Below are 12,832 nucleotides of genomic sequence, written 5' to 3' on the forward strand. Positions count from 1 at the left end.
CTGGAGAGAGCCCTAAGTGATGGTTTAGTCCCTGTCGCCTTGATCAGTCAGTACTTTTGCAAAGAGCACCTACGGCACAGGTTTGGGCTCTCTCCTGGGAGTGGAGGGGGACACCTTTCTCAGTCGGAGGGGAAGAAGGTTTAAACATGGATTTCCCCCATATTATATGAATGCCCCAAACACCATGTCTAACTGCCACCACCAACTCTTTCCCAGAGCGTGGGGGGTTTGCAAACATGGTGGCAGGGAAACTAATTTAGTTTATTAACCCATCTAAGGTGTAGGCTAGAGCCAGTTCATTTGCTACCCTGAACTGCCAGCCCTGGGCTCCCTACTCCATCACTGAGGAGAGTGTAAATACAAGGAAAGCCCAAAGAATGGCCAGCCTGATTTCAGTATCTCCCAGTCAAACCAGGCACTGCCAGGACTCCTGGCAGTGTTGAAGGTTGAAGCTTTCATGAATGGTGATGTAAGGTATCAACTATGCAGGAGTCATCATGCCCAGGTCCTTGTGGTCTACCTCACAGTGAAAGAGCTCAACATGTTCTTCCTTTCTATCAGCGGCGATGGCCAACACACTAGATTTCACATGCTGAGCAACATCCCGGTGCCAACAGCATTTGCTCCCATTACACCCTCTGAGAAATCGCTCTGAGCTAGGTTTGAAGGAGCAAATTGGCACAGAGAAGTCACTTGGAACCAGCCAGGCTACAGAACCGCTGTGTAACTGCCTGTGTTTCCAACACTTGTGTTATTTTCAAAGGATGTAGGAGTCCTGTGTGCCTGCCCCAAAAGCATGACAGGCCGTGCCGTTTCCTGTGCCTGGGGAATCTTCAAAGGCAGACTGCAGAGTCAGGCATCTCCTTCTCTCCAAATCACATGCTTGTATGGAAGCTATTAGTCATTTGTGTCATCCATCCTAGCACAGGACAAAAAGTTGAGCTCAGTGGAGTACTTTGTAAATATAAACATCTCCTAATATGAAAACAACTACTTCCGTTCCTCTATGGAAACTGTAAACAAGAAAATAAAATACCTTCTTGAGATACTTGCTAGATGCACCTTTGGTATTTCTTAAGCATGTGCTGTCAGTGTAACCACTTGGAATGACTTCCCCATACAGCATCCAAAACACATTTCTAGCTACAGCTGCTCTTCACTTGCTAGAGAAAGTTTTAGTCTCAGTGGACTCTGCACTGGCTGCACAACCAACCAGCCTCATAATTTTTGCTGCCTTTCGTTTATTATACCAATAGCTAAGAAGGAAACGGGTCCGTGTCTCATGTCATCAGAAAAGACTGTGAAGAAGGTAGGGCAAAATATATTTTGCTAGTTACTGTACATCATTCTACAGAGTTACCCATATGTAGCAGAGTTGGTTCGTTTTTTCCCAAAGCAATAAAAGCTGGAGACGTTGCCAACAGCAGCCATGCTATTCCTTGAAATACACTAATCAGCTCCAAGAGTCCTGGAGTTACAAAGAACTTTCAACCATTTGAAGTACTAGAAACTTCCTGTTCCAAAATTTTTGTACGGGAACAGCTTCTCATCGAAATTCCCCATCAACTAAAGAAACATGTATTGGTGACTTGTGACCAGCAAGCATCAAACCATGTTAACAGTTCTATAACAGAGGCAAGTAAATCTCCAAGGCAGTCAGACTTGTTTGAAGACAATGGCAATATCCACAACTGGCACTGACAAACTATCACTGAGGTAGTGGGCAAAGCTGGGTTCAGGTGTGTACATCCATCCTGTATCTATTGTAGCTCTAATGCCTGGGAGATGACACACTGTTTACAACTCAACTATTACAGTTGCTCCTGGCAGAGACTCTGATTTATGTATGGGCTTATATATTCTTGGTTTGGACTTGTGTTTCTTAAAAAAGAAATACAGACCTCTGTTGTCTTACTCACAAATACCTTGCAGGGTCTGCAGATAACTAGATTTACTGTTAACCATTAATTGCGATTACAGTCAAAACCTCAGGCAAGTTCACCCTGTCCCTTTCTGCACTTTCACCAAGACACTAGGAACACTGCAGCTCTATTTTTAGGGCAATATTCATCCCAACGGGCTTTAACAGGGGAGTTACACCCGAGGCAACTCAGCTCAGCCAGACTGGGCGATGGTTATATAAGGAAGGATTCTAGTGATCTGATGAATGCCCACAACTGGGCTCCTTGACAGGCAGCCACCTTTGTAAGTCAACATTCAAAACGTTCATGCCATAGGAGATTTACGTCCAGTAGATCTCCTGCCAGCTGCAGAGGGAAGCAGAAGAGAAAGCAAACTGAGCGTCTAAGTCTTGCCACACCCCTCTCCCCCCAAGCACAACTCTCCCCTCTGATGGGAACAAAACTCACCATCTAACTCGCCTCTCTAACCAACCTCTTCCTCAGTGCCCTCTGCCAGCCAAGCAGCTTCCCTGGGGCCTTCGCATGTCTCAAACCAATTTCCTACAGGCCTCTCCCTTACGATTCAGTCTCATTTACATGTACATGAATATGTACTTGTGTACGAAACACGAACTGTTGATTCCTCCAGTTGTTTTTTACTCTCTCAGGAATTTCCTCATCAATGTGCTTTCATGCACCATACATAAAAGCTGCTATGCAAGATGAAGTTGTACACTGTATTAGCTGGAGCAAATCACCGTCATCAGTCACAGACAACAAACTGCACATATTTATTCTGATCTGTTGCCTGTGTTCTTGCAGAAAGTTCTAACGCTCAGTACTGTCCCATAGCGATGCTCAGTCTTCATTTTTCCCCAACAAATTTATAAGACCTGATGCCCCTTCTCACTGTGCTGCCATACAAAGGTTTTGCAGCTAAAACTTCAGTCTGCAAACAACTTCATGTTTATGTAGTGGTTACCATCACATATAAAGCATTACCACAAAAATAACCAAGCAGCGAGACTGGAAATGAGGAAACGATCATGTAAAGCAATCATTTCACCATACAGTGTCTCTCTACAAACAGATGTGAAACTATGGATTTTACCAGTTGCAATGAAAGAACATTTTGTTCTGGGACTGCATTTGGGATATGCAAGCTCTGGCAGGAATTATTTAGCTTGAAATGAGTGAAGATAAATTAATAGAGTTTCCATTGAATATGCCAGGACAATTATTTTCAGCCCGTTTAAAAATATTCACAGAATGTACTTCAACATAACATCACAAGGACTGACTTGAAAAAAATGGTGCAAACAAAAAATCAAAATCAGGTCAAACAATGCATATGGTGTGAGGCTAGAGTGTGTATTTTTGATAGAAAATAAAAGATAAATCTGACGAACTTCAGACATTAAAGTACCAAAGATTTTTTTATGACAGAACAGCACTAATGTACTAACACTTAAGAATTCGATATTTTAAAATCTTCTAAGCACATGCAGTTAAATAACAGAAAAACTCACTGAAATAAACCTAGTGCAGTCCTGCCCGAGCAAGTTCAAATCAATGCATTTTTTTTGATGTTACATCCATGCAAGCATTGAACATGGCCAGGTGGGTGCCTGATGAGACGTCTCTCCTTTTCGAGCCACATGCATTATGTTAGAGGCACAACGCTGGGCACAGCACAACAGCAATCTCAGCACACGTGCAATTAAAAAAGAAACGTCGGAAGACTTGGAAGAACACTGTTACTGGCAACAGGATCCTGTTGGGTTTCTGCACTGACCACAGTACTTTACAGGTCTTTAAGGAAAGCACAAAAACATGAGTGGATCATAAACACAAGTTTATTGATTTTATGTATGTTTTCAAGGCACTTTCATGCTGCAGTTTACTTTTTTTACTCATTTGGTAAGAAAGGGAATCCTTCATAAACCCCATCTCCACTAAATAAAACACACAACTTCAAGGTTAAATGAAACAACCAAAAAATACAAACCAGAACCTGAACATAAACTATGTATGCTCCTGGAATCACAAAAAGAATCCAGAAGTACAAAATGTTTTTCTTGGGAATTTTCTAGATTGAAATTGAAATCTAATTAGGCAACCCAGGATGAGATTTATCCCAGTGAGTTTTTACCACCTCAGAGCTGGAGTCCTAGCTAACCCAGTGACCGCAGCTCATCCAGAATTTAATCCTCTCACCTATATTAAATATCTATGTAACAAGAAGATGAACTGTCCTCTGCCAGAGACTATTCTGTATTGTCCATAGGGAAAGCTTACATTAGTACAAGTGGATATCTTTTTTTTTTTTTTTAGTGGGGATTCAAGGTAGGATATTAAAGCAAAATCCATATGTAGATATCAGTTACAGTATCACCTCTGCATTTTGTGTGAAACCCAGTAATCACCGATATAATATACTTATATCCATAAAAATTTCTAATCAAAACATTCCATAGTATGGCAGGCACTTTGGCACAGTTGTCTCACAGTAGCACCGAGAGACAAAACTGAATGCTGGCACACTTCACTGATGAACTAGGCATTTAGGCTGTTTTTATTAAAAAAAAAAACAAAAACCAACCACACACACACAAAACCACAGAAAAACCCCTCAATGCTTTAAAAATTGAACAGAATGCTCAAAATACAATTCCGTAATGTCTGATCTACTTGAAATGAACATCTGTTGTCAGCCAAAAGCATTTTGGAAAGAGAGACCAACAGCTCAGCCCATTATGCTGAAGCCAAAAAAGCCAGCACAAATTCTACCACCTTTTCTCTATTTGTCATGTATGACTTCTTGCTCAGAGCATGCAAATGCTGAAACTCAAGAATGGCCATTCAGTTGTGGAGTTCTATGCTGGTTTTTTGACTCAGTTGCTTTTATGTCGTGGTCTCATTTTTCACCATCGCCAGCACTACAGCAGCCCTATGTGCAATCTCCACTGCGCAATGAGCATAGCAACTTCAGGCACACCTGTCTTTACAACAATACGTTTAGCAAAATCTCGTTAAGCACACATTTCACGTCCATACTTCTGTTCAGCCTGTCACAAGTCCACAGTGTGGATTTGTCAGCACTTTTCAGCATTGCAATATTTTGGTACCAAATTGAGGAATATCACTTGGTCTCCCAGTAGGCGCTGGAGTCTGAGATCTTTTGTGCTGTTGACAGGAAGGCCTCAGTGGCAGGGAAATGTGAGACAGGCTTCTTTAAATGCCAGGAAAGTGCTGGATTATAATTCTTTACTCCTCCCTGGAGCGAGGCCTTAGAGGAGGCATAAAGGGGTCAGGTTCCTGCTACCAGCTGGAAGGCATCGGAGGCAAGGCTGCAGCCAACAGCTGGCATCTGGAGGAAGCTGCTGTCTGCCTGGTGTTAGTAGAAGAGGTCTCAGGAAACGGCGAGAGATGTACAGCTGCCATCTCCAGAAAGGATGCTGGGGTGTCCCTGCGATGGCTGGCAGCACCATCTTTCTGGCTGAGAGTTTCTAAAAACAGCCCCAAAGATCTACTTTGGAAAATTGGAAAAGGTCTACAATGCAGGTCTGCAGTGGTCCAGCTGGGACACCTGAACAACCCAGCCTTTTCACACTGACCGCACTGCTTGAATTCATACCTGCTCACACTGGCATCAGGGAAAACAGTAATGACAGAGAAATAAAAACTGTGCCTCAGGGTTCAAATACATTTTTAGTTTGAGCATATTAACGGTTCATATCTTTAGTCTCTAGTGCTTCACTAACTTGACCAGCTGAAGATGTGGCTTGCATATTTTCCACTGACATGGACTGCTCTCCTTGAAGTGGGCTCTGAAAAATGCATTGCTTCAAAATGCACCGCAAACACGGCTGACTACGGCAGAGGAGGTGAGGATGAGAAAGCCTGCCCCCACTGCTCCTGTGTTTAGGTCCCAGAACACAGCACTAAGTGGAGACAGTCTGGCCCTCCTCACAGGTGAAAGTTTCCCATAATTGAAATATGCAAATGACAGAAACACATCTAATCATCAACAAAACAAAAAATCATCCGAAATAAAGTAGTGTGACATTAATAGCACCAAGGATGCTGAGGCCCACACGTCTGTTCTATAAAAGTGAAAACTGCAGTGCCTTGGCTCAAAGAAAACCAGTATTCCAGTGTTAATCAAGTGCAGTGCTGAAACTGCATCCTGACACTGAGCACAGTGTTTTTACAGAGAAGCTAACTGGAAACTGTAACTGTACAAAAGTACAAACATAGATGAGAAGTTCAGTGGTTAGTAAGAGACTCCCTTGAAGTCAGTTTGTTCACTGAGGTCAACAAGAATTTTGCTGTTGCCCTTAGTGGAAGAAAGACTGGACCTTAACTGGAGCCTGAAATCACTATTGAGCTTAGATTTCCAAAAACACAAAAATATTCCTTTTGCAGGGAAATTATTGCACATTTTACCACCAGACCAAAATTAAGAGTAGGTAGTATTTGTCATATTGTGTAAGGCACATGTAGTCAGTGTTCTGTGAGATGAAGGGGAAATTGTGAAACTTCAGAAGAGGATACCTACTTCCTCGCAGGACTGTTTCCACCAGTAGCTCCACAACACACAATAGCATGCAGCAGAAGACTTGATTGTAATAGATTAGAATAGAATCATTTAGGTTGGAAAAGACCTTTAAGATCATCAAGTCCAACCATTAACCTAGCACTGCCAAATCCACCACTAAACCATGTCCCTAAGCACCACATCGACATGTCTTTTAAATACCTCCAGGGATGGTGACTCAACCACTTCCCTGGGCAGCCTGTTCCAGTGCTTGACAACCCTTTTGGTGAAGAAATTTTTCCTAACACCCAATCTAAACTGGCACAACTTGAGGCTGTTTCCTCTTGTCCTATCACTTGTTACTTGGGAGAAGAGACCAACACCCACCTCGCTACAACTTCCTTTCAGGTAGGTGTAGAGAGCGATAAGGTCTCCCCTCAGCCCCCTCCAGATTAAACAACTCCAGTTCCCTCATCTGGTCCTCGTAAGACTTGTGCTCTAGAAGTGTGGTGTCACCAGAAACCAAGTGTAGGGGCACGATCACTTCCCTACTCCTGCTGGCCACACTATTTCTGATACAGGCCAGGATGCTGTTGGCCTTCTTGGCCACCTGGGCACACTGCCGGCTCATGTTCAGCCAGCTGTCAACCAGCACCCCCAAGTCCCCTTCCCCCTGGCAGCTCTCCAGCCACTCCTCCCCAAGCCTGTAGCGTTGCATGGGGTTGTTGTGACCCAAGTGCAGGACAGAATCACAGAATCACAGAATCACTAGGTTGGAAAGGACCTTTAAGATCATCAAGTCCAACCATTAATCCAGCACCACCATGTCCCCTAAACCATGTCCTGAAGCGCCACATCCACACGTTTTTTGAACACTTCCAGAGATGGTGACTCCACCACCTCCCTGGGCACCCTGTTCCAATGCCTGACCACCCTCTCAGTGAGGAAATTTTTCCTAATATCCAATCTAAACCTCCCCTGGCGCAACTTGAGGCCATTTCCTCTTGTCCTATCACTAGTAACTTGGGAGAAGAGACCAACACCCTCGTCGCCACAACCCCCTTTCAGGTAGTTGTAGAGAGCGATAAGGTCTCCTCTCAGCCTCCTCTTCTCCAGACTAAACAAGCCCAGTTCCCTCAGCCGCTCCTCATAAGACTTGTGCTCCAGACCCCTCACCAGCTTCGTTGCCCTTCTCTGGACACGCTCCAGCACCTCAACATCCTTCTTGTAGTGAGGGACCCAAAACTGAACACAGTATTCAAGGTGCGGCCTCACCAGTGCCGAGTACAGGGGCACAATCACTTCCCTACTCCTGCTGGCCACACTATTCCTGATACAGGCCAGGACGCTGTTGGCCTTCTTGGCCACCTGGGCACACTGCCGGCTCATGTTCAGCCAGCTGTCAACCAGCACCCCCAGGTCCCTTTCTGCCGGGCTGCTCTCTAGCCACTCCTCCCCAAGCCTGTAGCGTTGCATGGGGTTGTTGTGGCCAAAGTGCAGGACCCGGCACTTGGCCTTATTAAACCTCATACAGTTGGTCTCTGCCCATCGATCCAGCCTGTCCAGATCCCTCTGCAGAGCCCTCCTACCCTCCAGCAGATCAACACTCCCACCCAACTTGGTGTCATCTGCAAACTTACTGCGGGAGCACTCAATTCCCTCATCCAGATCGTCAATAAAGATATTGAATAAGACCGGCCCCAAAACCAAGCCCTGGGGAACACCGCTTGTGACCGGCCGCCAGCCGGATTTAACGCCGTTCACCACAACTCTCTGGGCTCGGCCATCCAGCCAGTTCCTCACCCAGCGAAGAGTAAACCTGTCTAAGCCACGAGCCGCCAGTTTCTCTAGGAGAATGCTGTGGGAGACGCTGTCAAAGGCTTTACTAAAGTCCAGGTAGACAACGTCCACAGCCTTTCCCTCATCCACTAGGCGGGTCACCTGGTCATGGAAGGAGATCAGGTTGGTCAAGCAGGACCTGCGTTTCATGAACCCGTGCTGGCTGGGCCTGATCCCTTGGTTGTCCTGCAGATGCCCTGTGAGCACTCTCAAGACCAACTGCTCCATAATCTTCCCTGGTACAGAGATCAGGCTGACAGGCCTGTAGTTCCTGGGATCCTCCTTCCAGCCTTTCTTGTAGACGGGCGTCACATTGGCAAGCCTCCAGTCTTCTGGGACCTCCCCTGTTAACCAGGACTGCTGATAAATGACGGAGAGTGGCTTGGCAAGCTCCTCCGCCAGCTCTCTCAGTACTCTCGGGTGGATCTCATCAGGCCCCATAGACTTGTGGGTGTCCAGGTGGCTTAGCATGTCCTTGACTGCTTCCTCCTGGATTATGAGGAGTACATTGTGCTCTCCATCCCCGTCTTCCAGCTCAGGGGGCTGAATACCCTGCGGATACCTGGACTGGCTATTAAAAACTGAGGCGAAGAAGGCATTAAGTACCTCAGTCTTGTCCTCGTCCTTGGAGACAATGTTCCCTGACATATCCAGTAGGGGATGGAGATTCTCCTTGCCTCTCTTTTTGTTGTTAATATATTTGTAAAAACATTTTTTATTATCCTTTATGACTGTGGCCAGACTGAGCTCTAGCTGGGCTTTTGCCTTTCTAATTTTGTCCCTGCTTGACCTAACGAGATCCTTGTACTCTTCGTGAGTTGCCTGCCCCTTCTTCCAGAGGTGATAAACTCTCCTCTTTTCCCTGAGTCCCAGCAAAATCTCCCTGTTCAGCCAGGCCAGTCGCCTTCCCCGCCAGCTCTTCTTACAGCACATGGGGACCGACTGCTCCTGCACCTTTAAGATTTCCTTCTTGAAGACTGTCCAGCCTTCCTGGACCCCTTTGTCCTTCAGGACTGTCTCCCAAGGGACTCTCTCAACCAGTGACCTGAACAGGCCAAAGTCTGCCCTCCGGAAGTCCATGGTAGCAGTTTTGCTGACCCCTCTCCTTACTTCCCTCACAACCGAGAATTCTATCATGTCGTGGTCGCTAAGCCCAAGACGGCCTCTGACCACCACATCTCTGTCCTTCTCTGTTTGTAAACAGCAGGTCCAGTAAGGCATCTCCCCTGGTGGGCTCACTCACCAGCTGTGTCAGGAGGTTGTACTCTCATCTGCTTGAATGCCCAGACTCCAGAGAGAGTTGTGTTTGCTTCGCTAAAGGTAGAATTTAGTCCTTTGTCAGCAGCAGAAAATTTTGATATGCACTTCCAGACATAACCTAAGTCTAAAGATAGTTCAGCAGACAGGGTGACTGGCAGATACTCAGTTTTTGCCACGTGGATTAGAGGTCATGGATGTAGTTTACCAATCTGCAGACATTAGAGTTCGGTATCAAACAAAGAAAAAGAAAACCAAAAGAAGAAACAACATCTCTCAGTAAGAGTATTTTACCAGAATCCTTACATACTGTCACTGCTGTACTATTGTTGCTGAGTTGAACTCTAGATTTCCACTTAAGAGACCTGGGTGAACACCTGTCAAAATAATCACAGCTTTGTTTCTTTAGTACTGGCCTCTGAACAGCCTTCGGGTCAAAATGACACTATTGAGATTAGCACCTTGGCAATTACTTATAGAAACAGTTGAAAGTTCTTCAAATAGAAGTGGTTCAGGAAAGAATACAGGACCTTTATAGCAAACTTGGTTTCTCAAAAAAAGTAATTATATTCAAAATATATAACCCAAGACAGAACATTGTATTTTATCACTGTCATGAGAAATAAATATATTGTATACACAGAGTGCACTCAAAATTTATAGGGCCAAATTCTGCACTGAATTAAGTGGGAATTTTGCTGAAGTACCGAGTGGCAATCTTGTTTTATGGCAACCGTAATCAGTAAGATTTTTATTATTATTATTTCACAGGTGTTTGGCTTTCATCTAACAGTGCACCATTTGACCTATAATAAATAAGTGTTATAAAAATTACATGTCAACAATGTATACTCTCTTTTCCACACTACATCAATTAGCACCACCAAAACTGGCCATAACTACACCCAGTATTGATTGCGCTTCAAAGTTGGGTTTGTTTTTCGACAATGCTGGATCATTTCAGGATCAAGGTTTAACCAGCTGTTTGGCAGAGACTGTTCTACAGTCGGAGAAACCACTGCAGGAAGCAGCTGTTCATGTCTTACAGCCATGAATGTTGAGGCTGTGCTTCTCTCAATCCCACTCAGGAGAGGAGTCACTGTAACACTCGGTACAGTCAAGCTCCGTTCCAGACATCGACCTGGACTACTGAGGACTGCATCTCTTTGACTTTTGACAAATGGTTTTGTCTTCTCTTTCTTCTGACACATTAGCAAAATGCACACAGAAATAACAGCAACAACGAGCAGCGCAGACACCAGGACCAGGGGGATAATGATGTACCAAGGGTTGCTGCTTTCACCTGCCTGCTCTCTGGGACTCCTGGCATTAATCTGTGTTGTGGTCTTAGTCCCCGCAGATCCACTTGATCCCACTGCCAGATTTAGCAATGGACCTTCCTCATGTAGATTCCCCCAGTGATTCTGCCCTGGCCACATAGTTGGTTCAGTCTTCTGTGGTGCTGCTGTAGGCTTTTCATTCTGAGAGGAGGCTGGTGCCTCATCCTTTGAGGTAGCATGAATCTTTAAAGTGGTTGTGCTGGTTATGGAAGGCACTTCAGTTGTAAAACCCCACACAAGTGGAGGACTGTATGGCACGATGGAATACTGAAAATAGCCGACAGCAGGCTGCACAGCCTCTGCCCTGAGTATAAATGTGAACGAATCATTTAACAGATCAATGCCTGTCATATTTGTATCTATGTCTAGAAGGACAACACCACTATCAATGTCAGCCTGAGTGAATGTCTGAGTGTCTTCGAACACTGCATCATTCACGAACCTCTTCTTTACAATCCTTCCATGAGACGGGGGCACTATCACTTCAAATCTAGGATTACTGTTTGTCAAATTAGCTAGCTCAGAAGCATCCAGGTCACTGCTTCTGAATTTATAAGCTGCTTGATTTGAAATCTGCATGTCAGATACAACTTGTACTAAAGGCTTCACTGTGATGTTCAGCACTTGTCCTGTTAGATTGCCTTCGGCAGTGAAGACCATAAACTCCAGTACTTCTTTGGATGCAGTGAGATCTGCCAGGTGATAAGAGAGCCTTCCTGAGTACAAATCTGCCTGCTCAAATTTAGTAACCTGCTCATTTCCAATCATCAGGTGCCCATATTTGAGCGGCCGAGTTATTTCATACATGATATTAGTGCTTTTTCCGTTTGTGACAGCTGAAAGCTGCACGTTAGTAATAGTGACAGATGTCTGGCCCTGTGGAAGTGCAACATCGGTAAGGTTGACCAGGACAAGAGTGATTGGTATGACTTCAAGACTGAACAGTTTGTATAAAGGGCGATGTTTACCATCAGTGACGCTGAAATAAAATACCCCAGAAGATGAACTTCCATCCTGTACAAACCAAACTTTATCACTGTTGACATCAGCTTGTGTGAAATCCTTTATAGAGACACTGAGATTGCTTTTCATTGCTAAATAACCATTATTGGGGTTGCTAACAATGGTGTATTTGAGCTCGGCTGGGGCATTATCTAGGTCTTCAACTTTCAGATTCTCTGACCCCAGCACTGACACATCTCCCTGTAGGACTTTCAAGTGCAGCCTTTTAGTCTTTAATTCTGGAGCTTGGTCATTCACTGGAACAACAGTGATATTAAATGCCTCCTCTAAAACTTCACTATGGGGCTTTGTTGCAGACTTGCTCTTTAGGTTTAACCAAACAGCAAAAGTGAAATTGTCATTAAGTGATTCAGAATTATCATGTACATACACAATTCCAAATTTGTTCAGTATGTATTGGGAGAAGTTAGGTTTTTCTTTGGTAACGTTTCTTTCTCCAACAACAATCATGCCATGTTGGGGTAAAGATACAACTTGATACCAGACTTCATACATGGAGCGTTGTACCTCAGGTAGCTTAATCAATAGATTTGAAGCATCTAAATTTGTTTTGTTGATTAATACTCTACCTCCTTCTTGGACTATGGCACCTAGCAGAAAGGAAAACGGAATCTTAGAAATTGACTATTTTATAGTTGCAATGTTTCAGAAATTAGATAGCAAACACTGATGAAAACATATTACCACTATTTTAAAAATACAGTCACATGTAAGAGACAAGATCTTCTATTGATGCATACATTAAGATTAAAGAAATAGCAATATCTCAAAGCTTCTGACGGTGTTTTCTACCATTATAGCAGAATGGAGAACACCCACTATAGTAGTAGGAAGGCTAGGTAGTCAATCTCATTTTTAGATATATAGTGATCTACACTACATGCTGTGACAAAAGTATTCTGGTCATTTGTTACTGAAGAGAAAGTAGCCTT

The 12,832-nt window shown here is 44.3% G+C and overlaps 1 protein-coding gene across 1 annotated transcript in view; it reads right to left on the reverse strand.

The window, feature by feature from the left end:
- Positions 1 to 10,436: 10,436 nt before the first annotated feature.
- LOC309415821 (chondroitin sulfate proteoglycan 4-like) overlaps positions 10,437 to 12,832 on the reverse strand; it is a gene marked incomplete at both ends in the record, with an annotated part of 44,857 nt that continues 42,461 nt past the window's right edge. The window contains one exon of the mRNA XM_082013460.1: positions 10,437 to 12,490. Within this exon, the coding sequence (XP_081869586.1) occupies positions 10,437 to 12,490 (2,054 nt within the window). The remainder of the gene's footprint in view (positions 12,491 to 12,832) is intronic.

This window comes from Phaethon aethereus (genome assembly GCF_964289735.1).
Source record: "Phaethon aethereus genome assembly, chromosome: Z".
Lineage (NCBI taxonomy): Eukaryota > Metazoa > Chordata > Aves > Phaethontiformes > Phaethontidae > Phaethon > Phaethon aethereus.